The following is a 27,872-nucleotide window of genomic DNA, read 5'->3' as shown; positions in this document are numbered from 1 at the left end:
AGTCTACGATTGACAACGGGAAGCAATAAGTTTAAAAAGTGAGTAATCACAGAATCAAATTGGTAATTGGCAAATGATCAATTATTGGAACATTGTAATTTTTTTTCTTCTTTTTTTGTTTGTTGCATTTTTGATTGTCAGAGAGAACTCTGCGTTGTGAATGTTAGACACTGTTATTATAACATACCTTTCAATAAACAGAAAATGATACATTTATAGGGAGAGAAATAAACTTTCCATGTAAAAACCGTCTTCAGTGTAAGGAAACACTAGATTGCAGAGAAAATACCTGTCAGTGTCATGACACAGACTACTGGGACGGCGTCTACTGTGTAAATAGTATGTATATATTATTAATATCAACTTGTTCAAGAATTCGATTCATTCATTGAAATAGTATAATCATGAACAAACTCTGCCGAATATTTTAGGATGCTGCTAAGTAAGTGTTACACGAGACAGTAAAAACAAAGGAGACAAATCAACCATAACAAAATGTCACACTACAGCCATAAAGGAAGGACAAGGGTCATTTTAAGTTGAATTAACGGGTACCACATGCGGAGCAGGATCTGCTTACCCTTCCGGAGCACCTGAGATAACCCCAAATTTTTGGTCGGGTTCGTGTTGCTCAGTCTTTAGTTTTCTATGTTGTGTTTTGTGTACATTTGTTTGTCTGTTTGTCTTTTTCTTTTTTAGCCATGGCGTTGTGAGTTTATTTTCGACTTTTGAATGTTTGAATGTCCCTTTGGTATCTTTCGCCTCTCTTCTAATACATGAACTTAGAAAAGACACAAAGACTACTGAATATCTTAACCAAATTCTGTATGTAGTCAAAAGAGTATTAAAAGCAATAAAAATCAGCGGAATGGGGTCTATAGATCAGCCAATAACATGCACTAAGTAAAGCAGAATTTTTTAATATCTCTTTAATTTTTTTTATTTCTAGGAAAAGTTGCCGAAAGTAAATCTTTAAAAGTATTCATATCTGAAGAAATGCAAAAGTAATTTTATATTTGTGTTATCAGGGAAAACAGCAGGAATGCCATGCAGTTCCCAGAATGAGTGCCAAGACGACTTTCGTTGCCTAAATGAGTCTTGCAGTTGTCAGATGTTAGAATATCTGAACGGAGATAAATGTTTTCGACGTATGTTATCAGTTTAAAATTCAATTTGTGTTTTTTATGCTATTTGAATAGTTGATGTTCAGACAACATGTATATTATGAACTAAAGAACGAAATCCACTTATATGAGACTTGTTGTTCTACAAGAAACACTCAAATCATATAACTTATTAGATAAACTTTTAAATTAATCTACAATACATGGGAGATCCAGTCATAATGACTTTTGTCGACAATACTTGATATTTTAAATGGTTGAATATTCAGTGCGTACCAACTATCCTCGTTCAGTAACGATTAGTTAATATATCATAAACAAAGTCGGTTACCCTATGATTATTTTATATCAATAACACGTAAATAAAAATCTTTTTCAGAAAAATCTTTGGATTTTTTTTTTATAATTAAAGAACTATTTTTATATGCATTCTATCTAAATGTACAAATAATGTAATTTAATATATTATATTTCAAAACGTGATAGATATAAAAGCATTTTCTATTTGTCTCGAGAATGAATGTTATTGATGAATTCTGCTCCATATCAGTACAAAAAACAAGTGAGACCGTAGGACATTCCACATGACCCGCGCAACACGATGGTTGTCAGGAACTGCTCATCTTTCCGACTTCAGTTTCGTGTGTTGGTTTGTTGACTGTGGTTTGTTTAACAGTGTTGTTTATTGGCGTCATCTTGTCTGTTGCTCTTGCAGTAACTGCCCTCTTGGTATCTTTTAAATATATAAGTAAATTACTTTACTGAATTATTAAGAAGGTTTTTTATCACAAGTATGAAAAAATGAAGGAGTTTTTGGAAGACTGTACAAATTACCGGTGTCCCACTATAAAATAAAACATTCCCCAATGGAATGTAGTGCTTTTAATATGAAGTTGTTTAATTGTACTTGAAACAAAAAATATAAAACGCTATTTTTTTAGGTCCTTTTTGGTTATATAGCTCTTTAACTGTTTCGGTTCTTTCAGCTTTGAGCGTTCCTGATGAAGGCTAATCTAGAAAAGCGCTTCGGACGTATGAAATTTATAACGTGTTGTTTTCTTCTTTTTTTTAATATAATGTTGCTGATTTCGAACCAATTTTAATCACGTATCTTACACTCTTCTATACATGAGGCATCTGATTTAACGTCGACATTCTGAGCTGACGAAGTTGAAAATTTATACACCCCGCACAGCCAAATGCATGCCCCATTTTATCGAGTACTTTTCGGTCGGTCGGAAGAAGAACAAGTTTACCATATTTCTATGCCTTGGGCTATGTTTTTCAGAGACGGAATAAAATATGGCCCTAGTCAAGTACACGTTTAAGTAGTTCCAGCTAAATTCTTTCGCTAGTATTTATAATGTTCATACGCCGAGTCCTAGGGGAGGTTTAAACAATATACTTACAGGTCAACAAGTAACCCTTACTCTTATTCTGTATAATATGTTAGGATCAAGTATAGAATACGTAATTGTAGTTCCATCGGATTATTATTTTTTCATAGTAGGTAAATTGGTTCTTATATATATAAAGGAGTTTTTTTTCAGTTATTGGATTTTCATTTTTATAAAACAATTGAAGTTCCTTTCAATTTTATGTGAATTATATGCATTTAAAATATTGTAAAGATTAAATGGTCGACAGGTCAGCAGGTCGACCGGTCAGCAGGTTAAATGGTCGACAGGTCAGCAGGTTGACAGGTCAGAAGGTCGACGAGTCAACAGGTCGACAAGTCAGCAGGTCGACAGGTCAGCAGGTCGACAAGTCAGCGGGTAGAAAGGTCTGCAGGTCAACAAGTCAGCAGGTCGACAAGTCTGCATATAAATAATTGGTCTCCAAAAATTGGATTATTGAGTCAGCAGGTCTACATGTCGACTCGTCGACCTTCTGACCTGTCCAACTGCTGACCTGTCGACCATTTAACCTGTTGACCTGTCGACCTGCTGACCTGTCGACCATTTAATCTTTACAATATTTTAAATGCATATAATTCACATAAAATTGAAAGGAACTTCAATTGTTTTATAAAAATGAAAATCAAATAACTGAAAAAAACTCCTTTATATATAGAAGAACTAATTTACCTACTATGAAAAAATAAAATCCGATGGAACTACAATTACGTATTCTATACTTGATCCTAACATATTATACAGAATATATAATTTTATTTTCTTTCTTTAAGGAAAAGATTACAAATCTCCATGTAATGCTACAGTTCAATGTAAAGACACGTTAACATGTTTTGACGAGAAATGCCAATGTGAGAAGTCAAACTATTGGAAAGGGAATGTTTGTCTACAAAGTAATACCATTTCATACTAGTATTTCGATTTTAGATTTTATGCATTTACGTATCTGATTCTCTTGATTTACAGATTTTACCACTTTACTTACAACCTGCTTTCTAGATATCATAATAACTTTCGTAACTTTGTAACCTACAAAAACGAATCATTCTTTACCAAAACTGCAATGCTTTATTTTAGTTCATACAATGCAACATGTTGAATTTTGATAAAATAGATAAACAGATTAACTAAAACGTCAATTTACTACTATCGGAGGTAGTAATACAGAATATCACTGAGGCAACATGATTGACTTCATACTGGGTCTTAAATTGAGGCAATAGTAGATTACTGATGTTCAAGTCTCGTAAATCAGAAAAGGGAAGGTAACAACCAAAACTCTAAAAGGAGCGAGACTGGGTACGTCGACAGGGTAAGCGTCTCTTGATATGCCTGCATCACTCGCTATGCGAATTCACACTCAGTCAAAATGTCGCAATCGTTTATAGGACACACTCGATTAAATAACATATCAGATGACTATACCGGTATCTTTAACTTTAGTGTGTTGAGTCACCGACACATATTATTGGTCAACCAATTCGTGATGGTGGTCGTAAAACATATATAGTGTCGATTTCAGTCGTTTGTCGTCATAACTATGTTAGAGCAATATCTTATACCGAACAAAAAACATCAAACGCGTTTTAGCAGACAAATAGTGACAAATGTAAAAATGCTTTACTTTCAAACGGGTGACTTTTATACTCTGAGTAGCAATATAACCATAATTTTGGAGGACGATAGTTGAAACGTAGTATTTGTTACAGAGAATATGTTAATTAAGGTAAAAGTAGTTTACCTGGTGTAAAAATCTCAAAACTCGGTTAGGAAGAGACAAATCGAGGTACTAAACAGAAACTTAGGGAATCGCGTGAACTAAAAAAAGGCGGGAAAACAGGCTATGTGCCTTCTGTAGTGCATGCATCTAAGTAAAAACTCATCATAGATACCAGGTTTATAATTTAGTACGCCAGATGCGCGTTTCATCTACATAAGACTCATCAGTTATGCTTGAATAAAAACAAAGACAAAATAAATACGAAGTTGAAGACCATCAAAAAGCAATAATTCGGAAAACTTATGGCTGAGGCAATATATGGCTGGGGATAACAAAACCTTAGTCTTTTGAATAATTCAACATTTGATAAACAGTAAAGTAACAGAAAATTAAAATATCAATGGTGATTCATGTCAACACAAGTGCTAACTACTAGGCTGTTGTTACCATCGGGTATGATACGTCCGCCAGCATTGACATCGACCCAGTGGTCGTAAAAACAGTATATGTATCTGGAAAACAAAAGCATATACTGCTGATATTATGATTAGCAACTCTCCATTCTTAAACATTAACATACACAAACTGTTTTTTTTTTTTGATTGACTGATCATTATCGACCTCCTGAAATTATTGTTCGTCTTTTAATTTTTTTTTGGGTATGAAACAAGCTTCTGGACATGGGGCTATGATCTTTTATCGAATGTAGCGGAAGCGCTTGAAGATTAAAAAAATCCAACTCCCTTGCTTTTGTATCACTCAAAACGTTAAAAAAATCGTCATTCAATACTTATTTTTCCAATTAATATGAATACATATAAATTCTTGGTAGAATATTTGTGATAGATATAATTCAATTAATTTTTTTGATGGCATGTGCTATGAAATGGTTACAGGTTTCATCACTATATGAGAATTTGTTACAGAACAAGCTAATAGATTGATTGATTGTTGGTGTTTATAGACTTTTTTAGCACTATTTGTTACATGGTGGCGGTCAGTATTTATTGGTCGAGTTAGCCGGAGTGCCACGAGAGAAACACCGACCTTTGGCAGGCAGTGTATTTATTTTCTGTGTCTTCTCTTTGTTATTAATAAACATAAGATGCAACCAAGATCTAATGAAAGGAAAAACAAATATATTTTGGATCATGTGTATTCAAGTCATAATTACTGTCGTTTGTTTCGTTGGTTCTTATTTCGAGGATGAAGATAATATTTTATTCGCGGATACCTTATTCTGTAACAAATTATGCATTCAAGCCTACAAGAAATAGTTTGCATATGACGAAAACTAAAATATGGGTTGAACTTTACCCGCGAAATAAACGAAAATGATCACATTAGTTATAATGCTACAGTATATGAGATACTTTCTTAGCTTTGACAAGTTATTAAAAAATAAAAAAAACATATTTTACCTTTCATCGGATTGGTTTGACAAACATTTCCTAAATATACCAATAAGTCAAATGCTTATATTTTTTGTAGAGAAAAGTAAAGATGCCGCATGCATTTTATCCACAGATTGCAAAGACAACTTAAAATGTTCAAATGGTATTTGTGTATGCAATCTAGATAAGGCATACTGGGATGGAATCGCTTGCATAAGTAAGTATATAATGCAGTTTATTTCTAAGATGAAGAACACTATCTTTGTGTAACAAAGATTAATCTTAAAAAAATAATAATAATAAGTTTAAAGTTTTACAGAAGATTAACAGCATTTTGTATGTTATTCTTAGATGTTTTTTCCGTAAATTTCAAACAAATATAAAATACGGAAATGTGGTATGATTGCCAATGAGACAACATAGTTTAAGTGACGAAGATTTTAACACTTTAAGATCAGCGTATGGTCTTCAACAATGAGCAAAACTCATACCATATAGTCAGCTATAAACATGCAAAAGTGTGAAAGAATTCAAACCATAAAAACCAACGGCCTGATTTATGACAAAATAATAGATTAAAAACAAATATAACAGACAGCAACCAACGATAAACACTGAATTTCATACTCCTGGTTTTAGACAGTCACATATGCCACATATACAAATTGAGGGGTTAAACATGTTTGTGAGCGCTAAAGTCCAATGTAAGTCCATAATGTTGAGCGTTCTTGAAGAATTTAAATCCAGAAAGCGCTTTCTTTCAAGATAAAAAAAAATATTTTGTCGATAAAGTAAGCCATTCACAGATTATGTAATCAAAGAACAAGAGGCAAATGATAACCTAGTAACGAGAGTAATCTTTATTCTACTCTGTACTAACAAAAGCATAAATATTATAATACGGAGATGTTTCAGAAGTTACAATAGGTAACAGTCCTACCTTTTGTTTATAAAAAAGTAAAACCAATACCGAGTCTGGACATGCCTTGCTGCATGCAACCGATTTAAGTTATATGTATGCTAAATCTTAACTGGTCATTCTATTTTTCTAAAGACAATAACACTTTGACGAAAATTGTCCTTGTACAGTGAGCGTTGTAAAATTTCAAACTATAGGCAAACTGAAAGTGTCTTCATGGCTGATGTGATAATTGTTTACACGGTACAACTCAATATTATCAAGCTACAGACCATAGATAAAATAATTCCCTTTCATAGAAGTCAAGAAAAGTTTTCTGCCCAAGGTCTTTCGGACGGAAGGAATGGCGGAATGACAGACGGAGTAGGGCGGTTATCTAAACTTGCTTTCGCCATTGGCGACGAAGTTAAACAACTAAAATGTACCACAGCAGATTCATTTTATTGTTTTAGACACTTATCAAATATCTTCAAAAGTAAATGATAACCTTTCAGTTAAGGATTTAAATTTGTAAATAAAGATATCGTGAGTATATAAAAACCTTTCAGTGATGCAGTTTGATATGTAAATAAAGTGTATGTAAGAGATAACTTTATTGCATTTAAATCTTTGCAAATTATTTACTGTAACACTTTTCCATTAACCTAGCTACGCGTATCTCCATTTTAATGCAAAATATAAAAAAAACATTTCATTTCAATTATGTTTCGGTGTAAAAATATATATTTAATTGAAAACACCGCAAAATAATGAAATTTTCGTGGTTATATCTAATAATGAAATCAAAACGGACTTTTTGAACCCCAAGGCCAAGCTCAGATATCAGACAGTTAAATTTGATAATATAATGTTAAGATACAATGAACAATCTACCAATTATTCTCAAACCAGGGAAAATCAAATATTCAACAATTGATTTTCCAGTGTAAATATTTGAAAGAGAGCGATTGATTATTTTGATGCATTTATCCTTATCGGACTTAAACCACGGATGCTAGTTGGGTTCATAATGCTCAATCGTCAAGTTATATGGTTTGTATTTTATGCACTGTTTTGTGTCTTTTCTTCTTCTTTCTTGGTAATGATGTTGTCTGTCCTACCGATTTATAATTTTGATGGCCGCCTTGGTTTCTTCATACTTTTTTGTAATTCATAACTGACAAATGTTTAGATTTGGCTATACTGTTCTGTATCTTTTTGTTGTATAGCTCCAGACTCCCAAGTAATTTGATTTTCTTTGGGGGGATTTTGAGTGTTCCTTGCGAAGGTCAATCCAAAAAATGCTTCAGTTGCACGAAATTTATAGGTTGTCATTTGTATGCATTTGAAAATTCTGAAGAAACAGGTTTTGAAAAGCTAAAACTTGACTTAAGCAGTGTTTATTTAATGTCCTATCTAAATAGGTACACAAACTGTATTAATCTCAGTATGGATAATGTGTATGGGTTCAATTCCTTCTAGATACGTTACACATGTCAATAAATTTAGACTTTGCCATTAAATCTTTCCAAATAAAAATCTATATTCTCAATAGATTCAAATGTAAGATAAACACTGATCTCTTGTTGATATAGATTCTGTCAATGTTCTGTTTGTGAAGGTTCTGCTTTTAGAACGGTATCTGAATGTGAAGATCTATTGTTGGTATATTCTATCAATGTTCTGTTTATGGACGTACTGCTTTTAGAACGGCCATCTGAATGTGAAGATCTAAATCTTATAGTTGATGGTGTTTATCCTGTGTATCCCGGAGGAAACACAAGAAGAACTTACGTATATTGTATCATGCGCGATAACAAGAAATGGACTGTAAGTATTTTCTACTTGTTATTTATTTTATAAGTCTCTTGACCAGACATAATAACATTAACAGTACTAGTTTTTTTCTATTAAAAATAAAGAATTTATAAATCTAAATGGACAAAAAGTATAGCCAAAGCCGGGCATGGAATCAGAGCTTTGCATGAGGGAGATATATTCCTTGATTCAAAAAAATTTTCAAAATTTTGTTACATCAAATTTTAATTACACAATACCGAAATACTGGCTACTTGGCTGGTAATATCCTCGGGGACTAACAGTTCACCAGCAGATATAATGCATGTGCTTGATGTTTACCTGAATAACATTGAACATTGATTTCAGAAAAGGAATTGCATTCCTTCATAATCCTATACGTTCTAACAACAAAAGTATGCCTAAAACAAGCCAAGACTGACAGAAATACAGATTAAAGTAGATTTGTTTATTAGTGAATAAGGTGACATGTAGTTTTATTATAAATACAAACCTCGTTCCATTCGACACCTCTGTTCTTTTTTTAAGGTTATACAGAGACGATACGATGGCACCGTAAACTTCTACAGAGCGTTGTCGGAATACACACAAGGCTTTGTGAGAGTAGATAAAGAACATTGGTTAGGTAAAGCACATAAGTTTTGTTTTAAACAAAATTTAAAGCCGACTTTGTGACATAAACCATTCAAGATATTAAAGTTTATCTTTTTGTTGTTATCCTATCCCGACCGTGCGAGGGCTGTATAGCCGGTCAAGGTCATTAAAAACTCCCATCATCATCATCCTTTAAAATAAGCAAACATGTACTTTTCTAATCAGCCACATGTAATTAGTGTTTACCTCCTGGTCTATTTTTTTATGGATTAAGGCATTTAGAATTTTTACTGTTACATTAATCCAAAATTCCTTCTTTATCTTAGAAAATTGTATATTCAATGAATTAACTTGAAGACGTGAAAAAGGACCCTATAATTTGTTGGCAATCTTAAAGCTAAGAAAATGTTAGATATCCACGACATTAAAAAATTCGCAGACGGATCAAACTTGCAGTATATGATATGATTATCGTTGTTACAACTTTAAGGTTTTTTTTCATATACACTGAATCCATACAATGCTGATGCTGAACACCAGTTTTCTGGACTTTGTATTTAGAAATACTGGTTTATACGTCTGATACGGTGCTTTTTGTCCGACATTTGCTTTTTGTCCGGTTTTGCTTTTTGTCCGATAATTGTGCTTTTTGTCCGACACTTTTACTTTTTGTCCGTTGCTTTCGGTCCGTTTTGTTTTTGTCCAATAATTTTGCTTTTCGTCCGACACTTTTGCTTTTTGTCCGATTATTTTGCTTTTGGTCCGACACTTTTGCTTTTTGTCCGTTGCATTCGGTCCGTTCTGCTTTTTTTCGATTTTCGCGTTATGTCCGATTTGAAAATGTGAATACGTGATATAGTGATAGAACCATCGATCTTCTGCAGCAAAACTGGCAACCCTAGTAAATAATTATTACAGTCGAGCACATTAGCATGAACTTACAACCTCAGTATTGACTCCTTAGTGATTACTGTAGATGAACTACTTGGATCACACGGCCACCCAGGCCCTGAAATTAAAAAAAAATTGTGAAGCGTTACACCAATGTTAAAGGTAAGGGGGAGGGTTTGATGCCAGAAAATATGTTTAACCCCGATGCATACTAGTATTATATATGCCTGTCAAAAGTTGGGATCCTGCAATTCAATCGTTGTCTTTTGTCTGTCTATTAAATTCGTTTTGAATTGTGTTACACTTGTTATTTTTGGCCTTTTATACGTACAATAACCTAGCCATGGTTGCTAACGTCAACGCCATTTTGTCTCTTGTGGAAAGTTGCCTCATTGGCAATTAAACAACATCTTCTTATTTTTATGGTTCATTCCTTCATTTTTGTCAACCTTTCTTTTGATGTATGGAACCTTGTGGTAAAATTTCATAAAGATTCATTCACTTATACTCAAGTTATTGTCTGGAAACCAAAATGTCGTCGAACGACAATGACGATGCAGACATCGCCATGCCATAATTCTAACGCAAAAATTGCGGTCGTATAAAATGTATGTTAGACTCGACCGTACAATTGAGTGTACCGAATGAGCAAAGAAATAGAGTGAATGTATGTTATTGAGTAATACGTGAGACGAGACAGCTTATTTTCTTTATCTTAATATTCTAATCTTAATATCGATTGTGTGCACTTGTTTTCTACAAATGAGTTATTCTCTATCGCAAACAGCCCTTCCCATTTTTATAAAGGCACTGGCTACGATTACCGGCCACAAGTAGCAATGAGAAATGATCATTGTTACTTCGGTGATTAATTGCCTAAAGCATTTCCAGACAGGGACCCGATTTCATACGGAAATTGTAGGTAACAATAATATATTTTTTATTGCTACCTGCAGTTATTGTTACCCGCAAAATATATTCAGACAGGCACTGATCTAAAAAATGTTTGATTTGAGAACCATCTGAAATAAATTCACGTAAACAATTGCATGATGAAACTTCCAGTTTTATTGACCAATACGACGTTCGCTTTTTCCATAGGGGGTAGATTAAAATAGCTCATTATTCTTAAGTATGGATTCGGAATGAGCAAGGTGTCATATTTGAGGCCATTGAATAGTTAATATAACTTTTCAAGATTTAAATGAGAAACTCCAACGGTTTCAAGATGCAAATTTTGTGCAGTTATATAGAAGAAGTTCTTGAAAAAAAAGATATGGCTGAAGAGGGATATAACAGAGTGGAACAGTTTAGTATGTGGTATAGACGTGCATATATATCTCTGTATAAATGGATCCGACAGGTGCTATTATTACTTATTGTTACTTTTTGGGTAATCGTAGCCAGTGCCTTGACTAGTTTATCAATTATACAGGAATCTTGTTTAAAAAGGGATGCATTATGTCTATAATCAAGACACCAAGAAATAGATAAGAAGAAAAAGACTAGACTAGAATGAATAGACTAGATTAGACTATAATCGACTAGAAAAGAAAAATATAATAGATCAAAATAGACTGTCTAGAATATAATAGACAAGACAAGACTATACTAGAATATTATAGACTAGAAAAGGATAGACTAGACTAAATTAGACTATATAAGTTTATAATCAAGATCTCAAGCTTTTTATATATTGTTTTTATAATTCAGTTTTATTTATAAATACAAGTACTTTTGATATCGTATATGTCTAACTATTTTGTTGTTTAACACTTGAAAGTAAAATCGAAAAATATGTAGGTACCGAATTTAAAGTCCTGAGAGTTTTCATTCGATCAAAGGCTTAATTATACACGGCTCGAAGAGGCACAGTAGAAGGATTTTCAGATGAGTATAAAAATCGCTTGACCAAATCTTTTTTAATTTGAAATTTTGATCATAAAATACAGGTCAAATTTGATTTTGACGGCTTCTATTCAAGAGAAATGCCTCAAAATAATCTTTAAAATTGTATTTTCTATTGTTTCTAAATTTTATGTGTAAGGTATCGCATGACGACATCTTTTCGAATTTAAAAAGTTAGACAATGTCTTGGACTATAACATACATGTCAAATTCTTTCTTGAATTTGACCGTTTAAGAGTCATGCCCTTAGATATCTTTAAAAATGTATTTCTTTGATTTAAGGTTGGCATTTATATACCTTTTGACTAAACGGTTTCACGTTTGAAAGCAATGTCTTGGGATATAAAACATTGGTCAAGTTCGATTTTTACTTTTACCATTCAAGAGTATGTACCTTATATATATATATGTTATCATTATATCATCTCATTCAAATACTTAGTCATGCATATGCCCATTATAATTCCATGATTATTCTACCGACAAATCTGATGTTGTTTTATTTTTCCAACGTAGGTCCATATACGTTGATATTGGATACTTTTAACTAGGTACTTAATATTTAGATATTGTTATACAGCGAAGAATTGAAAATAAATATAAAATACTGTTTCAAGATAATGATAAAATAAACTGTATCAAAATGTTATGTGCATTTAACCCATCAGGATGGAATATAAGTTATTTGTTACCTCTAAGAATACGCCATGTTATCGAAGGTTTGTTTTGAGGCAATTATCTTACATCTGTACGTTAGTTTTGTAAATAGAGTTTGAAATCGTTATTTTCATTTAATTAATATCCAAACTTGCATTGAGCAATGTCATTCGTAAGTTATTATCCCTTAGTTAAGGCAGCAAACCAGTTGGTACAGCCTAGTAGTTTTTCCCTTTTGCCAGGCTTTTTATATAAATTTTAACATGGTTTATTTCAAAAATATTTTACGTTGCTATTGAATGATGTCTACAAAAAATTAATAGTAATTTTGTACGAATTTGTTTTTTATATAGATTTTTGTAGAGGTTATCATATTTTTTTTAAAACCCCTTGTCATAAGAAGATAAGAGAGGGAAACTCTAATTTTTACTAACTTGTAGATTACACCTTCCGGTATGCAATAAGGACTCTAATACTTGTTAAGACTTAGAATCATGTGCACGGTAAAACATGTAAGCTAACCAAATTAATGTTCTTTTATGCAGCTTTACGCGAAGAATAATACCGGTAGGTTTAAATGAATAAATTTGTAGCTAAAATATTAATCTGGTCATTAAAATAAAATCAACTTCGATCTCCTCTTGATTACTTGTACAATTCATTCCAAATTGTATAACATTTAAAACAATGAGAGGGATTTGTATGTTAATAGATATAAGAAGATGTGGTATGAGTGCCAATGAGACAACTCTCCATCCAAGTCAAAATTTATAAAAGTAAACCATTATAGGTCACAGTACGGTCTTCAACACGGAGCCTTGGCTCACACCGAATAGCAAGCTATAAAGGGCCCCAAAAAATTACTAGTGTAAAACCATTCAAACGGGAAAACCAACGGTCTAATCTATATAAAAAACGAGAAACGTATACTTATTAATGTCATATAATTTTCACTATTCTTTCTTACCAGTTTGACTATACGTTTTGACTTTAATGTAATACACTTCTGAAAGTGGTACACGAGACACTTTTCTAATGCATTTACTGTGTTTTTACACATCTGGAAGATGTATTTTTCTTTTAACTTTTTCAGAATTTTCAATTTCTTATTATGTTTTGTATTCAAATGTATACATGCAAATACCGTATAGCTGAGTGTTTTACTTCTAAATTTACTAAAAACGAATCAGAAGACACCATAAATGTCCCGCCAGGCCAATGGATTGATTTTAAGGCTGTGATACATTTTTGTATGAGATGAATATCCAGTATAGACAAAGGATCAAAATTGTGATCATTACAAACTGGTTATCGCTTGGCTTTTAACAGTGTGTAAACCCCGTACCGCATAAAAAGCTCGTTTAAGCCACGGAATGACAAATATTAAACGATAATGGCATTTCTAAAATATGCAACAATGATATCGTTAGATTAGGCATGCAAATCTTCAATTACAGTACTTGTATCTCCATATCTTCAAAGTTCCATTTTTGAAGGGCCATAACTAAGTAAAAAATCACTTAACTAGAACGAAATTCAAATCCCATCAGTAACCAACTAAAACAACTCAATCAATTAATTAAGGCCTTGACTATCTATTTCAAGCCCTTTAACTTTGGCAAAAATCCCTTAATCTGAACGAAATTCAACGATGCTCTGCATCTTCTAAAGATAAAACCATATTTAATATATCAAGCTTTTAGATAGACAAGGAAAAATGAGAAAACGAAGTTTTTAAGCAGAAATGTTTAAATTAGCATCAATTTCGACAAAATAGTCTTAAAAGTAAATCAGTCAACTAACAAACTTGACCGATAAGTAATAATATATCTGAAAAACTGACCTTACCTCTAAAACTAAACAATATTAAAATTAGGTCAAGGTCAAATAAACACTACAAGTCAGACATTTACCACTTGGAAAGGTAATCATGCCGTTGATTTTCTCGTTTTGAATAGTCTAAAAGATGTAGACATTTGCTCCGCGTTGAATTCCGTATAGTGTCATGAAGTTCCTTTTGGTCCCTGTAGAGAGTTTTCTCATTGGCAATCTTAACAATTATTTCTAGTTTTATATTTGAATTATTTTGAATCGAGCGTCACTGGTGAGTCTTTTGTGGGGAAAACGCGAGTTCGTAGAATACAGTTATAAGTCTGTATTCTATCGTTTATAAATGTTTTTATTATCAGAGAAACAGATTTACCACAAAATCTAGACCACTTAACTATGAAACTGAGCTCAAGGTCGGATTGACACATCTTGTCGGATATGTCAATCAAATCTAGCCTATGTCTTATATTTTCGGAGAAACCTACCTTAATGAGAATTCAAGATTGATCGAATAATGACGGATGTAAGTGCAATGTCAATTTATATTGCCGATCCGACATCTGCATATTACATGCAGTCATCCAATACAACGAACATTGTCCACCCATTGTATTTAGTATCTGAGATACGAACATCCTAACTTATTAAGAAAAAAAAGTAAACCATAAAAAATGAAGTAAATTTCAGTCGAACCATTTGCGACTAGCATGTACTCTTTACAATCATTTCACATGAAAAATAAGAATTGACCAATGAAACATGAAAATGAGGTCAAGGATAGATGAACCCCGTTCAATATTCGAGTAGAAATAACAAACATTGCATACGCTAATTGCAGTTGACCCATTGCTGAAAAAATATCAGACAAAAAAAAGCGAACCATTAAAACATAACATTGACCAATGAATCACGGTCCGTTGAAACCTACCGGTCGGACATGTACACCCTACAATCAGCCTATACACGAACGAAACCTCGAAAATGAAATCAAGCACAATGGAAAATGATGTTATTTAAACATACAATGTATATAAGGCATTAGTATACAAAATTTGAATCATTCAGATCTTCTCTCCATATGATTTTAAAATAAACTGTTGACTGACATATAAAATTCAGAAAAAGACAATCTGATGGACAGCAACATTGCGTACTAATTCAGTCGGTGGACCATGATCTAGTGGGCAAGGCCTGAAAATGGTCGACAAACTGAGTTTTACAGACATTAATGTAACTTTATAGAAAATATCCTTGTGTAATGTAAGTAGTTCTTATCAATCTAACTTAAGAAAAAACCTAAACATTGAAAATTGCAAATTAATTCAAAATAACCGTAATATGACCTTGGGTCCAGGGCCTCAAAATAGTCGTCAAACTGATATGGACTGATATTAATGTAACTTTATAGAAAATACCAACACTTAACATTAAAAATTGCTTATCGATTGAAAGTGGCTGGACCATGACCGAGGAAGCAAGGCCTCAAAATAGTCGTCAAACTGATATGTACTGATAGTAATGCAACTTTATACCAAATAAAAATCATCTATCACAAGTAGTTCCTATCAAACTAACTTAAGCAGAACTACCGTAACCCCGAAAAGCAATTCCTTAGTCTAGCTTTCCACTACTTTCGACGCAGACGAGAAAAAACTACAACGAAAGATAGTGACGCTGGATTTGAATCCCCATGTTTCGCTTTCTGTGGCTTTCTTATTTCAAATATAAAGATAGAGGAATTGCAGTGTTCATTACAACGATCGTCTAAATATTTATGATGAATTATTTTTAACCAAAGCGTACGGTTGATTAAAGCACGTTTGGCTTTACCAGGGGTAAATTCGGAACATATTGATCAGATTAGTATATAAAATAGATACTCAATGTACCACTCATTTATTGAGAGAAAGCTTTGTATTTAATTTCAAAGATGTCATGGAGTTTCGAAGTTCAAGTGGAACCTACAAGAAATATGCATGTTTTGAAATAGACATAAAGCAGAATCATCGGACGAACAGCAAATCGGACAAAAAGCAAAAGTGTCAGACAAAAAGGAAACGGGCCGAAAACAACGGACAAAAAGCAAAAGTGTCGGACTTCAAGCAAAATAATCGGCCAAAAAGCAAGACGGACCGAAAGCAACGGACAAAAAGCAAAAGTGTCGGACAAAAAGCAAAATTATCGGACAAAAAGCAAAACGGACCGAAAGTAACGGACAAAAAGCAAAAATGTCGGACAAAAAGCTAAATTACCGATCAAAAAACAAATCCCGGACCGAAAGCACCGTATCATACGCCTATACTATGCTCCAATGTTATAGATCGGCCCTCATAAATGACTAAGATTTGCAATATGTCAACCTGTCTGTGCAAGGTTTATTAGCGAGGACTTTCAATATACAAAAAGGTATAAATATTCGCTTGAAGTTTTTTATAACAAAGCATTGTAGACACTCCTACACTTCGAAAATGATTTTTGCTTTTATTTCTTAGGGAATATGAAGATTCATCGTATAACGCAAGATGGGACACATGAACTTAGTGTTTATCTAGAAGATTGGAATGGAAATCAACGACAAGCAAACTATTCACAATTTTCGGTTGGCTCTGGAAACTTATATAACCTTAGAGTTTCGGGATACTCCGGTAACGCAGGTAAATATTTAAAAATGTTCACAAGTATTATAAAAATAAGAAGATGTGGTATAATTGTCAATGCGACAACTATCCAATAGAGACCACATGACGTAGATGTAAGCAATTATAGGCCACAGTTCCGCCTTCAGCAATGAGCAAAAACCATACAGTAAAATAAGCTAGAAAATGTCCAAACATTACAAAATGTAGCACACTACAAACGAGAAAAAACAGTCTCAGTTTTAGTACAAAACATTCAACGAAAATCAAATATGACGGACAGCAACCAACGACAACCACAAAGCACAAAAATGACAAACAAAAGGACGGAAAACACAAGGTACCGATCTGAGAGTACACGCAGTTTCAGAAAGTTAGTTCAAAGCCAATTATAACTAATAAACACTAATTATTCCAAGACTAAGATATCAATCAATACTCATCAAATGGGTTTAGTGTAAAGACTTCATAAACAGTCTGGGAAATACAAAGCCTTATAACCAACATATAAGTATCGATAGAATGAAGGACCGTAAGTGTTCATAACTTATTGCAATACTTATGTATATATGTTTTAATTTATTGATAACAAAATCAATGTTAGTATTGATAAAAACAATATTCAAAGATCTTATTACATTGTTAAATTGACAACCTTTCGAAGAAGTTTACTTTAAGGATCGAAAAGTGTTCATTGATCGTATATTAATTTACGAGCTCTATATACAAGATCACCGTATCCATTATGATGTGATATCCCGTTTCAAAAATTTTATACAGGTGCAACCAAACTTTGAAACCAAATCTGTGTAGCAATAAAATAATTTGGTAATGTTTTAAGAAATAATTTACCAGTAATATATATTCCTTGAAATCGAGCTCGAGGTTGTAGATTTTGACCTGTGCTCCAACTTCATAGTTGTGCATGATAAAGCCATAAGGTATTTTGTATTTGATTGGTCGATAAATGAATTTAAAATAGGTCAACCGGAAATGACCTCACATAAACCGGAAGTATTCTTTTGTGCACCTACGTCGTCGAAGTAATCATTCCGTGTAAAAGGTTAAATGTTTGTAGTGGTTCAGCATCTCTTATATCTTAAGATATATAGGTATGCGAGCGATTGTTTAAAATAGTTTCAATCTCCTTCAGTATTGTTTTTAATGTCTGTGATTTAAAAAATATTTTCTCGTTCTTTCACAATGCTTTCTGTTGTGCTTCTGTTATCAATAAACTCACACGTTGACTCAATAACCTCATTTGATAGCTGGCTCTTGGGTTTCCTGTCGTAGGGATAATCAAGGAGACAGGAGGAAGACATACACTTTTTAGAGTGACTTCTTATGTTTTAAAATGTATTCATAATTGTAGGAAAGACAATCTCTTACAATTTTTTTTCTATTTTAAAACATATGAAGTCACTGTTAAAATTTTATGTAAACGCTGGCCCATGCATCCATAATGATAGTCCTCAAATTTCGATGCAGTAATTTCCCGTGTTTGTAGGTCAGCTTTATTTTTAGGTACATATTTCCATTCGTTAGTTCCTGTGATTGCTTTGAATTCACTGACATGCATTTTTGTACAAACGTAATTAACGGTTTCAATGAGGAAAGCCAATGTAGAACGATTTGACTATCGTTTCAAAATACTGCTCTTTTTATTCCTATGTTTTCGATTATATCTTTTGCTAACCGATTGCTACTGCCATATATTCTAATTTCAGTAGGTTACACTTCTGTAAATATAGACAATGCAATTTCCCATAGGAACTCCTTTTACGACTGAAACTGTGCCATTTTTACTATAAAGTTTCGTAAAAAATTATATCCTAGAATGGAAAGTTCCTATGCACTACTATTTTTTTCAAAGGTCAAAACATAGGGCTGTGCGGCATATTTTCAACATTTATATGCCCCGATATTTAAGAGTTTAATCTTATACTAAAATTCTATACTACCCCTTCCTTCACTTTGGGTCTTCCTCAGAATTCAATTTGGCCGCTATCCTTGTGTATTTATACTGGTAACATTCCCAAGTTATGTCTCTGTGAGATGAAATATAGAGATCATATCTGGGAATCAGTACGTAAACAAAAAACATATCTATGAATATTATATATCTCTCCAAAAGAGGCATGGTTTGTAAAACAGCTGTATTTACAAAGTGCAACCAGTAAAGTTTTTTCTTTCAACGGTGCAACACGATTCTTTGCGATTCGATTGTTAAAACTGTTCATTTACTCAAGTACACGGATGCTACGTATGTTTAGAAAATTTCTGACTTGCATCAACAGAAACGTATAAGTTAGATTCGCTGTCTATGTTTTCTACGAGCTCGTGTTGGTTTTCAAAATAAATTCCCGGTAGTTTAAAAAAATTCAAACTTTGACAAATTTTAATTTTATCTTTAATATGTCATTCTTCACATCAGTACATGCATTATCAATATCTTCCGGTAGTGTTTCATGTCTCGTATATCCTTCATTTCAGATTTCATAAATGAATAATTTGGTCATCCTTGCGCCGCGCTGCTTGGGATGTGGTTATGGTCTCCGTCTGGCCTTCCTTCCGTCCGCCTTAATATAAATACTAAGAAACTGTTTGCTTGATAGCTTTTATACTTTGTAGGATTATTTTTCGTCATATTATCTTGACCGTGCTATATCGTCAATTTGATTTGACAATTTTTACGGGAGTTATGGAACTTTGACCATTTATTTTAGTATTGTGCTTTACCCTAGCTAGGTTCTCCGTAAAGTTGCGATTTCAAATAATCAATCTTTGAACGTCAGTCAGTGAAGGATATTCATGTATGGCATGTTTAGTTTTGTCAATTTGTTTTAATTGCGATATAGATGTGTAACATATTTGTTTTTCGTTCATTATTTTGTACCTAAATTAGGCCGTTAGTTTTCTCGTTTGAATTGTTTTACATCTGTCATTTCGGGGCCTTTTATAGCTGACTATGCGGTATGGGCTTTGCTCATTGTTGAAGGCCGTACGGTGGTCTCTTGTGGAGAGTTGTCTCATTGACAATCATATCACATCTTCTTTTTAAATGTTTGACCGGCTTACACATTTTTGTTCTGTGTTCAAATTCACCTGACGTGATAGTTCTTGTACACTGGTGTTTCTGTATGTGTGTTTTAGGATTCAAAAAGTTGATTTCTGAAATGACTTATTTCTCTGGTGTAGTTTTCAATGTTTGTGATTCCTATTTGTATGTCCAACTCGTATCGGTAAACTTTTTCAGTCTTCTTTAATAAGTTCCATAATCTTATCATTGAGTTAGGACAATGTCTTTTGCCTCATTTTTATCAGTTCCATCGTATTTTTTATTTCAACACCACAGTGGATTTTCTGTGAGGTCTTTGTTTTCAGTAAATTTCTCACCGCTCGGACTGTTTTGATTTTTGAACTTATTCACCTCATTTTCGTCACTGAAGCAAGATCTTATGAATTATTAAATAACTCATCAAAGATATCAGACTCATAATTTCGAAAGACCCATCGGTCGCACTCGATTAAAAACAATTAAACAGACCAAATAAAGTACGAAGTTAAAAAGCGTTGTCACAAATTCTGAAATGTTTTGCCAATTACACCTAAGGTTATTTATTCATTGAGTAGAAAGTTTGGATTAATGATCAAAAGAAAGAACGTCTTGCTAGTTCAAACGATTTGTTACGTTATGTTAGAAATAAAAACAACAAGTGTTACCGCTGCATGTGATGTTTAATTCTCTTGAATGCTTACAATTCATAAGAGTTATCTGTTGCGTCTATTTATATTTTTACTTTTGCATAATTTTTCTTATACAATTATTTTATCTTATTTTAGGAGACTCTTTAAGTTATCATAATGGTCAATCTTTTTATACTAAAAACAGAGACAACAACAGTTGTGCTAAAAGTTAAAGAGGGGCGTGGTGGTATCGTAACTGTTATCATTCCGACCTTAATGGGAAATACAACGGGACAAGAGAAACGGGGATTGTTTGGAGTGACTTTGGAGGCGGTTCGTTAAAAGCATCAATAATGATGATAAGAAGACGTTAGTTGGATTTTAGTATATTGAAACAACGACTAACAAAAAAAAAAATATTTCGACGTTTTAGACGTATTTAAGACTAAAACTATTACACTATTGAAATTATTTGAAATAAACTACAATAATCAATGACCCACTGGACTGTGTTATACTTATTTAGTGTTAGTTGTATTCTAATAATTTGTTCTTCTTCAAAATTATAATAAAAGTGCTATTCTCCAAACATGACTTGCTTGCTATCTAACTTATTTGTATTGAATCTGCATCTAAATGGTTTCTGCTTATTCTATTTCTGATTTCTTTTATCAATATAGCACAGCACAAATACGTACATACAACTGGAATAGACAATGCTATATTTTTATCATTAGTTGATTGTACGCTTTTATATTATTTTTACAAACATTATTGCCAATAATGCAATTATTTCAACTTTCCATAGTATTGATTTTTCTTATTCAAAGGTCACCTGTGTAACATAAATAGTATACAAAATATGAAGCATCAATGTTCACATTTGACAGCAAATTACATCATCACCGGGATGACCAGTTGTGAATTAGCACAACATGCATTATTAAACCTCACCCAGTAATATATGCCTATATTGTTTTCTACCTTCACTTAATATGGGTTGCAAACTTGTATTTATAAATATTTATATACAGTGGATTCATAATGATTAATACTCTTTGGATACCAGCTTTCGTGGATTTTATGGGTACAGGTGAACCACGAATTTCAATGTTCAACCAATTACAATTTTTTTATTAGCTTGTATGCATGAAATCAAATATCTACGAAAACGCCAGTTGTCCTCAATCCACGAAAATTAGTATCGACGAAAATACATGAACCCACAGTACCCAATATACAATTTGGTATATACACGTATAAGAAACACACATGGTGTGACTGAGTGTAAAATAAAAACTTTTTAATCTTTTCGTACAAATCTAAGATAAAATAGATAAAGTTGGGATAGTTAGGATAGTTAGGAATAATTTTTAAAAAATAATAATAAAAACCAATAAATTGGTTATTGTAATGAGTACATTTACATTGGTGATTTGACTTTTAAGTTAAAAAAAGATGACAAAAAGAAATGTATATTGTAAATCTTTTTTTTTTAAATTTGGGACCAATAGACAAATGTTTCGATAAAATAAAACTCTGATACTATATATGAACATGATGAATATGAAATAAAAACAAAATATATAATCCCGACTATATGTATATACAAATGTTTGTCATCGTTCAATATAAATATTTTCTTTGAATCAAAGAAAGGTTGAAAGAACATGATAAAGGATATAACCTCTTCTGCAAAGGAAAATGTGAAAACCACCTTAATATGACTGGTATTACCTTGAAAATTTAAACACTTTATGTACGAAATATACTAGAAGCACAAATCATTGCTTGTTCCAATATAGAATTATCAAAAGAACTTTGAAAACTAATACATTACTTTATAATGATAAGAATTAAAAATAGAAATCTTCAACATTAATTTCAATTTGATTACTCGTCAAAATCCACACTGGACATCTAGAAACGAGGACTGGTGTGCATGTGAGTAGTGTGATGTGCTCAAACAATCCAATAAAGAATGTAGCTCCGGTGATTAAAAATACAACAAGTATGTACATTATACAAAAGTTCAAGCTCATTAGTTGAAGTTGGTTCACCTTGGTGGGTGTTGCAGGTTTGATGATTTGAAGGCCTCCAGTGATTGTGCGAGACCAACCGATTCTAACAGAGTGTTCCAGACGGTAACTGTTCTAGGGGAAAATGAATGTTGATATATGTTGATTCTGCAGTGGTATGGCAAGAATTTCAAACTGTAGCTGTTTCTCGTTCTTTTTACAATAGCTGGTACTATTAGTTGGTGGTTTACCTTATACATGAGGGTGAGTCAGCCATGGTTCTTCTTGTTCCAGTGTGTTCTAGTTGAGGTTTTGAACCATTGATGTTACACTGATTGGCTTCTCTTGGTTGTATGGATGGTTCATTACAAATCTGGCAGCATTCCGCTGTACCTGTTCTATTTGTTTAATCTGAGAGTTAAGTTGTGGATTCCAAATAGGCATACTCCACTTTTGGCAGGACTAGACTTTGGTATGCTCTTTCCTTTACCTTTGGGGGACAATGTCTTAGGTTCCGCTTCAAAAATCCCAATATACTTGAAGCCTACTTGCAGATATTGTCATTGTGCAGATGATACTTTAGGGTGTCACTGAGCTCAACGCCTATGTACGGATGGTGGTGTACAATGTCTAATGGCTCATCTTTCAAAGTGTACTGGTACAGTCTCTTCTTAGTTGATGTTGTAAACTACATAATGGAACATTTCCTGACGTTAAACTCGATTTGCCATGTGTTACACCATTATTCTAGTGTGTCAAGGTCTTTTTGAAGTAATATGTGTACTTCATTAGACTCTATGGGTCTATAGATGACACAGTCATTAGTGAACAGTCTGAGAGTTGATGTTACACTATCAGAGAGGTCGTTGGTGTAAATCAAGAAAAGTGTGAGTCCAAGCACAGTCTCCTGTTGAAAACCTGATGTTGCGTTGTCTACTACAACCTATTGTTGTCGGTCTTTCAGGAAACTATCTTTCTATCTACGTGTGTTACCCTGGATTCCGTAATAATGGAGTTTTTTTGACAATTTGGTGTGAGGAACTTTATCAAAGGCTTTCGAGAAGATTTATATTCCCATATCTACTTGTTTTCCTTGGTTTAGGTGTTTTGCTATGTCATCTGTTGTTACTAGTAGCTGGCTTTTCACATGATATCTCTGCACGGAAGACCTGTTGGTTGTCATGTACAATATTCTGTCCATCTAGGTGGTCCATTATCTGGGATACTATGATGTGTTCTGGCATCTTTGATATGACTGCTGTTAGAGTAACTGGTCGGTAGTTTGCAAGCTTAAATCTGTCGCCTTTCTTGAAAATTGAAACAATGTTTGCATTTTTTCAGTCTTTCTGTATATCTCCAGTATCTAAATACTGTTGGAATACATAGGATAGTATTGGTGTTATAGCCTCTGCTGTTTCCTTGAGGAATGTAATCGGTTATTTTATCTGGACCACTGGCTTTCTTTCGTTTAGGCGTTCTATGCATTTTTCACTCCTTTTTCTGTTACTTGAATGTTGTTCATTGGTTTGTATGGAGATGGACCCTTATCTGGAATTTGATGTTTATTCCGTTGGTAAACACAGATACAAATTGGTTGTTTAATATATCTGCCTTCTCGTTTGGTTTTTCGGCTATTCTATCTTCAGCTTTCAGTGTTCCAATGCTCATTGTATCCTGCTTCCTGTAGTTGATGTATTTCCAAAAGTTTTTCGATGTTGTAACTTTTATAGATATTATATAATATATGCAAATTCAGCAAAGAAGAACCAGAGACCATAGAACATTTATTTTGGAGTTGTCATATGGCCACCAGCCTCTGTCATGCACTTAATAAATGGATTTTTGAAATAAAAAATATTAAACTGCCTTTGTTTATCAAAATTATATTATTTGGTAACTGAGAAAATATTGCTAACAAAATATCATATTAACCGAACAAATAAACTAATCATAGATACTTGAATTAAAATTGTGTACGCCAGACGCGCATTCTTCTTCAAAAGAATCACCAATGCCGCTCGAATCGTAAAAGTTAAAATGAACAAAAAACTATAAAGTACGAAGTAAAAGAGCACTGAGGACCCAAATTTTTGAAAAGATTGCCAAATACAGCTGAAATAATCTATTCCTGGGGTAGAAAAATCCTTAATATTTCGAAAAAAAATCAAAGTTTTGTAAACAGTTAATTTATAAATTTGACCATAGCAATGATAATTGATGTCAACACAGAATTGCTGACTATTGGGCTAGTGATACTCTCGGGAAGGAAACCTCCACCAGCAGCGACATCGATCCAGTGGTTGTAAATAAAATTGTCGAAAATTGCAAGAAGTATTGCGAAATTTAGATTATCATGAAAAATAAGAAGCAATATTTCTTTATCACTTGAATATGAAATTTTGTCTCCTTGTCACCTCATTCAAAAGTTTGCGTGTCAGGATTTTTGAAGGGTTTTCGTTTAGGTAAAAACTGTTAACCAGAGCTTTTAAATGATAAAGTTAAGAGGATCTCCTGTAGTTGGTGATCGCAATACTGGTATACCAGTATTGTTCACTATACTAGTATAAAAATTTTGTACCAGTATTGTAACTTTAAAAAAAAAAACAGCAATACTGGTACATTACTGATATACCAGTATTGTAGTTGTATTGTTCACTATACTTTAAGGTGTATAATGTAATATGAATTTTAAGCAAAATTAGATATTGAAGATCAAAGGGATATTAAATGAACTCAAAAAGATTATAGAGGATAATTGTGAAATCAATTAACAACCAGTTAAAATAATTGCTATACTTGTACAAATAAACAAAAGATTATTGTAATTAAATCATCTTATTCAAACAATTTTTATTTATATAAATAATTGCTAATAATTTTATCATATTTCTATATTTTATTTAATTCAATTTAGATAAAATAAAATAAAAGCTTTATTATCTGAGTTATTATTTAATAAATTCGAGCAAATTTTTACACTTTAACCCTTTTCTCTGACGTCAGTCTATTGTTCTTACAGTAGATTATTTTTCAAGAATCCACTGACCACTTCGTTAACTTAAGATAACTTATTTTATAACTTTAAACTTTTAACTTACGATTTTTTATCCTCTCAAAAACGAGTGGCATATGAAGGGTTCGAACTCGCGCGTATTTTCTTCATAATCAGTAGAGTCTTCAGTCTATGCATGATACCACTATACCACGAGTGCTGACATAAACCAATATTTAAATAACACTCATAAAGCGCACAACTGTCAATACATGTCAATAAACTGTATGTCTGTCTCAGAGATAATTCGCTTTTGTTATCTAATAAAATATATATACTATGTCTGGATTTGTTCATGTTCTTTTCAAATTTATTTAAATTGTTTTATTTTGGGCGTTATTTTTTAAGGAAGATTATGTTTTACATTTGAACGTTCTTGATTATAGTTATATACCAGTATGGAAATATCTTAAAACAGAGTTTTTTCACGATGACAGGTTTGAACATTGGTCGATTTTCAACATCGTTATAATGAACCGATGGGTCTTTATACGATTGTGGCTATTACACACTAGTTCTAAACACTAGAGAATCAAGGAATTGTATATATTAGTGCAATTCTTTGATAAAATAAACATTCATATGCCCATTACACTTGTCACTTTTAACGTACAAGGACTTTTCCTTTTTATCATAGCAAATACTTACTTATGGTTTTAGTCTTATAATGATATCGTACTATCAATATTTTTTTCTTAGTTTGATTATAAATGGTCCAAATATACATCACGTCAACATTGAACGGACTCTAATTTGAATAAAGTGTGATATATAAGCTACGACCATAAAACTACTTCTTTGATTGTAAAACCAGAAACAAAATCATCGCCTTTAAATGAAAATGAAGTATATAATACCTCTAAGATTAAAACAATATTTTTGTTGAGAAAAAAATTACAATGAAAAAATTTCAATTCGGGTACAAGGTTTGAACTTGGCACTGTTAATGTCACAGTTATGTTTTTCGGTACCAACGACTAGACGATCACGGCTATGACCAGCTTGAATGTAAAAGTAAAAAAATTACATAATTATACATTGTACATCTGTAGCAAGAGCAATTCTGCTGGAGATTCAGAATGCGTACCACAGATAATACTAGTTTATTGACTGGTTTACGATGGATGCCAAATGTAATAACGTTAAAAATAATCTAAACTTAATGAAAGGGAAACAGTTTATACAAAATTCATGTATAATTGTTCAAAAAAGACCTTAAGCAATTATTTTATTCATTTCGGAAAGCATCATTAACTGGAGCATCATGAAATTGTAGTATTATGGCAACTACGCTAAATATATGTATTTGACTTAGTACGGTTAAATTGTAGACAATCCTTAATCAGCTGTCAACAATAGCAGATTGCTAAATACTATATATGTAAATTTCAAAGGTTTCTTAATTTTGGTAATTACAATTTTTTAACTATTCAAAAAAAGATAAATAAATTCTGTATATTTATATATGTCTTTTTGAATAAATCATAAATACCAAAATCTATATAATTAAAGACTTTGTAATGATAAAGCATTAAATGAAATATAAATATACAAGTATGAAATCTGGTGATAAAAAGGGGAGCTAACAACCCATTTAAGTTATATTAAACGTATGTTAACTTAAATATAGACGTGAACCGTGTGGATATAATCATTTCCAGCTATTATAAAATAAAAAAGTCAAATACAAAATTATTTTTATGAAATTCCGTTGATTCATTGTCAAAACATAAAACAGACAGTCGTTTTACTAGAAATGGGTTAAGCTAGAGAATTGATAAGAAGTAGTGGATTCGGAAACGATAATCAACTTGCATCTAAAGTCGCTCGTTGATTATCGTTTACGAATCCACTACTTCTTATCAATTCTCTACTACATAACACTGTAAATTCAGCATTTACATGTATGCCATCGTATATTTTGTACAGATATTTTAATACATGTATACTAAGATTCTAAGCATTCGTTTGTCTTTATTTTCTTATCAATCTTTCACAATAAACATGATAAAAGATATCAATATCCATTAAACATAAAAAGTTGCTCAATAGGGGAACCTGATTATAATCAAATTAACTACTTTTACTAGTTTGTCTACATGAATGTTAAGGGTAGTTAAAACAGTTGATTCAGAACCATGGGCAATACAATTTGTAGCAGATATATCATTACTACGATTAAAAAAACACACAATGGAATATATGTGTCACAGATAATCACAGAAATGTC

The 27,872-nt window shown here is 32.5% G+C and overlaps 1 protein-coding gene across 1 annotated transcript in view; it reads left to right on the top strand.

Moving 5' to 3' along the window:
* LOC127704595 (angiopoietin-related protein 7-like) overlaps positions 1 to 20,968 on the top strand; it is a 49,237-nt gene extending 28,269 nt beyond the window's left edge. The window contains exons 3-10 of the mRNA XM_052208716.1: positions 220 to 339; positions 1,029 to 1,148; positions 3,313 to 3,432; positions 5,751 to 5,870; positions 8,260 to 8,381; positions 8,898 to 8,994; positions 16,742 to 16,903; positions 20,729 to 20,968. Of these exons, the coding sequence (XP_052064676.1) occupies positions 220 to 339; positions 1,029 to 1,148; positions 3,313 to 3,432; positions 5,751 to 5,870; positions 8,260 to 8,381; positions 8,898 to 8,994; positions 16,742 to 16,903; positions 20,729 to 20,805 (938 nt within the window). The 3' untranslated portion in view covers positions 20,806 to 20,968. The remainder of the gene's footprint in view (positions 1 to 219; positions 340 to 1,028; positions 1,149 to 3,312; positions 3,433 to 5,750; positions 5,871 to 8,259; positions 8,382 to 8,897; positions 8,995 to 16,741; positions 16,904 to 20,728) is intronic.
* The last annotated feature ends 6,904 nt before the right edge of the window (positions 20,969 to 27,872 follow it).

This window comes from Mytilus californianus, unplaced genomic scaffold, assembly GCF_021869535.1.
Source record: "Mytilus californianus isolate M0D057914Y unplaced genomic scaffold, xbMytCali1.0.p SCAF_6, whole genome shotgun sequence".
NCBI lineage: Eukaryota > Metazoa > Mollusca > Bivalvia > Mytilida > Mytilidae > Mytilus > Mytilus californianus.
Note: the sequence above shows the minus strand (reverse complement) of the source record. Positions and strands in the feature narration are given on the sequence as shown.